The 5,658-nt window shown below is 30.2% G+C and overlaps 1 protein-coding gene across 1 annotated transcript; it reads right to left on the reverse strand.

Annotated features, from left to right (window-relative positions):
- Positions 1–661: 661 nt before the first annotated feature.
- On the reverse strand, positions 662–4,447 carry LOC107614271 (beta-galactosidase 8-like). The gene is made up of 7 exons (XM_088495937.1): positions 4,427–4,447; positions 4,194–4,267; positions 3,457–3,574; positions 2,893–2,980; positions 2,694–2,812; positions 1,125–1,204; positions 662–728 (listed from the first exon to the last, which is right to left on the reverse strand). Exons 1-7 carry the CDS (start codon positions 4,445–4,447, stop codon positions 662–664), a joined length of 567 nt encoding a protein of 188 aa, XP_088352063.1.
- Between the last annotated feature and the right edge of the window lie 1,211 nt (positions 4,448–5,658).

The following is a 5,658-nucleotide window of genomic DNA, read 5'->3' on the forward strand; positions in this document are numbered from 1 at the left end:
TGATTTGTATGTATGTATATTTGTAAGTTGTATAAGAAGTTTCGTGTATATATATATATATATATCATTACAAGGTTTTTATTTATTTGTGGCAGTTTTTTTTCTTATTTGTGGAGGTTTATAACGCTCACCAAATGGTTTGTGGGGTTACTAAAACCCCTAAAATTTGAGGTGTCACGAGGTCTTTTGTGGGGGGTTTTTAAAAACCTCCATAATCTATTCAGTGGGGGGTTTTGTATGTGTTTAGTGGGAGTTTTATATTGGACTTTTGTGGCAGTTTTAAACCATTTTTGTGGCAGTTTAAAATCCCCACAAATTGATTTTTTAATTTAACAAAATATAACTATTTTGTGAGATTTTCAAACCTCCACAAATCCTGTAATTATTTATTTATTTTAAATTTCAAATCATTCATTAATCTCATCTCATTTACATATTCTCAAATTAAAAATTTATTTTTTAATATCAAAATTCAAAAACTAAATCTTTTATAACACAATTCCTCAATATAAAACATAACTCTATATATAAAAAAATTCTCAATGTCAATAATTCCAAACATAATTGCATACAGTATTGTTCTATATAACTATTATTGCTTTTTTTAAAAAGTAAAATAAAACAACAAGTGGAAGACAAGAGGATATTAGATCCCATTCGGTTACTTCAGCATCTGCCATGCTTGAAATCTATTAATAATGGAGATTTTTTGCATTGATTCTAAGCATCTGCCATGAAAATACTAGAATTAGATCACACTTGACTAAGCAACAACAATATAATACTAGATTTTTTATACATCAACTAATAACTAATTGATACAAAATTTGATCTTTCTAAGAAAATTATGAATATATATATATATATATATATATATATATATATATATATATATATATATATATATATTCCAAGAAAAAGGTGTTAAAGCAAAAGCTGGGCATGATGCCCAAACTGATTTGAGAATTGAAAAAGAGAGATTATCTTTACAAATAGGGAAAAATAATTACTAGACATATGTACTACTAAAAAATATGAGACTTCTAACATAATATACTACAAAGCTATAATAAACTTCTAACATATTTAAAACAAGAAACAACAGGATATAATTATTATCTTACCTCAACAAGCGTTTGTCCAAAAGCAATAGTAAGAAACTAGTGAGAGAAGAATCAATACCCACTTTAATTATAATTATTATCTGTAAAAAAATTGAAGAAAAATATAATCAATTAAATTAAATTCTGAATCCAATCCCAAACAACTTGTTAATTTTGTCATGTATGGTTATGGTTACGGGAATCCTCCCTTTTGGACATGAATAAATAAAAACACATGCATAATATCTGAAAAGAGCATCCATGCTCTGCATCAACACAAGGATATAAAAACAAGAAACAATAGTAGGTAAAGGAGAAACATTATTATCTTCTATTCCTAAAACTAAACAAATTAAAACAAAAATAATAAACATAAAACTTAAATCTATTCCTAAAACTAAACAAATTAAATGAACTCAAATTTAAATAATCACAAACTTATAATTTCTCTAACAAAATTAAACTTAACATGCTTCTATGCATTAGTCTTGCATATCCAATAGCATGAAAGTGGAGATAATAGTAATAACTATACCTAAAGCTTGCTTTGTTTGGAAGGAAGAAGAAAGTCTCTGTTGTGAGATTACTGATATTTATATGCCCTCAAAATAAGAATGAGAATCAGAATTAGAATCACACTTTGGTGGCATCATTTGAGCTTTAAATTGCTTTGATTCAGCAGAAGCATTAGTCACCAACATGTTTTATAAAAGAAAACTTTCAAATGCAGCTACAGAAGAGACTTTTTACTACTCTAATTCACTATCATCCACACATGATTATTTGATTGATATATTTGTAAATTTATACGAGTTATTCCTTATTATTACTAATTCTCTTGGCTCTTGTTATAATTCCAATTATTGGCATAAAATTCGTAGGAAAATAGAATATAGAATGAGGTCAGAGATTACTAATTCATTTGATTATTCATGGCAGTCTATTTTTTTAATTATTATTAAATGCACCTGGAGTCAAATATGTTATATTACACACCACTTAAATGTTCTAAATTGTCACAACCTCTACCTAATTTATTATCATTAGCTTGGTATGTAAGTAGTAGTTATTGTCTAACAAGGGAATCATCATACTTTTTCTGATAATGGAATTGCTAACTAATATCCCTTCCAGCACTTCTTTTATGGCATAATAGTGGAGTTCTTTTGTACGAATAAAATAAAGATCACTCACCAAATTATGAACAAGAATAATCCAACCAAGCATCATAATAGCACTTATTTAGTCGCACCCTATCTGATTATTAACTTTCCTATTTCCTCTGATATCTTTTCTGCTGGAGTAAGTTCATTACTTGGTAACATATGCTATCCTTTAAAGAACTACTAAAGTGATCCACAATTACAGTAGAAATTAACATACTAGCTTTACCTTAATTAAATATAGACTTTGTAGTGTTTATGTAGACAGCACACACATTATCTATTTTGTAAACTACAACCTGAGAGCTCAAAGAGCAGAAACCATAAAGCATATCAAGATGATTTAATAAGATATTAGAAACATAATAAGCTTTAAGAAATTTAAGAAAATCTTATATAAGTTTTAAAAAGTGCTACTCATATATACCTTTACATTTGGATGAAAAGATGTAACTGCTGGATCAGTAGCAATCAATGCTTCTTCACAAAGCTTTATAAAATTATGCAAATCTTTAAGGTGTCCCCACTTAGGCTGTCTAATGATTCCTGCATAAGAGATATTGGTTAAATTTGAGATTCTCTTTAGAACCAAAATAATAAGATAGATAAATAAATAAATATCATACCATATTCATCAAGTGGTGCATCATAGTCATAACTAGTAGAAACAAAAAGTCCACCTGTGGTTCTACTAAAATTGGTTCCTTCATGATACTGTTTCACATCAAAATTTTGTGCTATTAACTCAATTCCTTTGTCATATACATATAATAACAAACTTAAAAGATATCATAGGTTTCAATACCATATAGTAGTTCATAAAAATTCCACCAAGTTGATAAAATCTTGCCACAGCAAATGCAAGATCTTTCACAGGTCTCTAAGGTACAGCTCCACCATAATAAAGAAATTTGCCATTGCAAATCAAAGAATTCAAAGTCACTTAGACCCTTTTTTCGGTCTTTATCTGTGCTCTTTTATCAAGAATCTAACTAACTTAGCTCGAGTAACTAACCATCTGTTATAGCCCTCGATCTAAATCTTTGGCTTAGCATTAGAGTTTGGTATGAACTGATCGCAGTAAACTCTATTGCATGTGTCAATCTAGCAATTAACATGTATAACAATAAAGTAATATTAGTGAAGATAGCTGCAAATTAAGGATACTTAATAATTAGTTAATTACCTACAATAGGATTTGGAGCATCTGCTTGCATGTACATAACACAGGGGACACTAGTATCAAGAGAAGTAACCATTGATGCTGCCCATTTTATGTAAAGTTTTGCTGCAGGACCTTCTTTTTTCCTGCAGAAACAACAAAAATGAGGGGGGTGATTTGTTTTTCCCAATCAAGGATTAATCTTTCACATAAATAGATGAAATATGATAACAGTTAAAATTTGTATAATACAAATATGCTGTCTTTAGGAAAATAGGGGACAAATTCTTACTATAAATCAAACCAAAATCAGTTCAACCAAATGCAAGATAATATTACAAACCAAAAGGGAAAAAAACCTTTAACGTATTATCAACTTAAATATTAATAAGATTTGTATAATCACTAACAACTAAACCACCATTGTCACTAGTGCCAATCCATTGCCACCATCAATCACAGTAACTATAACATAGTTGGCATGCCAAAATTAAAGCTGGTACCAATGGGATAAGAATCTTGTTAGTTCAAGATATCTGAAAATGGAATAATATAATAGAATATAACAATGATCCATACTTGAACTTTTGCTACTGTGTAAATATCTAGGAATGTCTTAACGACTTTCCATAGCATTTTGAAGCCAGATCCAGCATTGATAATAAAGGGCTTATGGAGAGTCTGCAAGGCCATCCATGTAGCGAACTATTTTGTAATCAGTAAGTTCAATCTTCCATTTGAAAAGGAATTATTAGAAAGACATACATATATACCTCAGGATAGTAACTACTATCAATCTTCTGAATTTCCATAAAAAGGTACATTGCTGGCTTTGTAATCTAGAATCATTAAAATGATAGAAGCAAGTGAGAAAGTATCCGTATGAAGCTGAACTAGGCACAAATTGGAGTTAATAGAGAACTCAAATTCTGAACAGAAGTGAGTGAGAAAATTTAAGTTCCGAACTAAACAAAAAAAAATTAGGAAGAAATTCTCACCGCAATGACTTGGAACGACATGAGAATAAGTTCTACGAGATCTGATAGATTCGAACGCAGCTTCAATCGAAGCTTCTAAATACTCCTGCTCGCTCGCCTTTTAGATCTCCTCAGCTAGTGCCACCGTGTCCGTGTCGAAACCTTGCTCTGAGTGCTTCAAGCCACTGGAGCAAAAGCAGAACCAGCGGAAGAACCCACCGTAGAAGACGATGCAAAAGCAGAAGATCTAAGCATTACCTCAACAAAGGAGACAATGACGGCAACAACAGAAAAGACATGAATGGCGGTAGCGGTAGTGGTAGCGGTAGCGGTGACATTGAAATTCTAGGGTTTCAGAGAGATCTCACTCTCCATCGTCCCCTCCCTCGAAGCCCTGTTATGTTTTTTTTTTTTGTATGGGCTGAGTGAATATTTGTTTGAATTGGATTGTTTTATAATTAATTAGATTAGAAGTATTATAATAATGACTTTTATATTTTGCCACAAATAAAATATATTATGGAGGTTTTTAGTAACTCCCATTAAAAAACTATCACAAACAAATAAAAATTTTGTAGTGTATACATGCGAATTGTGATTTGAATTGGGTTATATATGCATGTTTGATTGAAATAAAAAGTATTTTTGGTCTTTCAATGAAAACAACGATACAATTTTGAGTTAAAGGCTCATATCTTATTATTAAATATATGGAATTCATCGTAATATTCTTGCTATCAAAGTGACACAGCCGAAAGCATGACATTCTGATAGTAAGGGTATTACATATAGTGCCCGCCACACTCTTGGGATATAGTGCCCGTCACACGTCAATCATAATCTCATATTTAATCACATAATCTCATTCTCATTATCCTCTCGAATCAACTCAATCTCATTATTCTATCATATAATCACATTCTCATTTTTCTCTATACTCGTTATAGGATTTACGAAAATTTGGAGAGTTAAGAAAACGGTTTAGGGGCATAAGATTCGTTCCAAATCATAGGAAATAGTTATTGGATCTCAAATAGAGATTACAGAAGTGAAATAACCGAGTGAAATTGTAACAACCTGAATTTTTATGCCAACACGATGTTTTTCAAAAAATATTATTTTCAGCAATTAGTTTTATTTTGATGAGTCAATTCCAAGTTTTGAAGTAAAATAAATGATAATATAATTTTATTATTATGTTATTAATTAATTTTACGTGCTATAATTATAATAGAGCCTAGATAATAATATTA

This window comes from Arachis ipaensis, chromosome B8, assembly GCF_059453495.1.
Source record: "Arachis ipaensis isolate K30076 ecotype BB chromosome B8, ASM5945349v1, whole genome shotgun sequence".
In the NCBI taxonomy this organism is placed as follows: domain Eukaryota; kingdom Viridiplantae; phylum Streptophyta; class Magnoliopsida; order Fabales; family Fabaceae; genus Arachis; species Arachis ipaensis.

Bases quoted from the DNA above. Each gene is read 5' to 3' on its own strand.
- LOC107614271 (XM_088495937.1), bottom strand. From the start codon at position 4,447: ATGTCGTTCCAAGTCATTGCG. The intron at 4,268-4,426 runs GTGAGAATTTCT...TAATGATTCTAG, and splicing joins TGTCGTTCCAAGTCATTGCG to ATTACAAAGCCAGCAATGTA. The intron at 3,575-4,193 runs GTATGTCTTTCT...TTGTTTCTGCAG, and splicing joins TACTATCCTGAGGTATATAT to GAAAAAAGAAGGTCCTGCAG.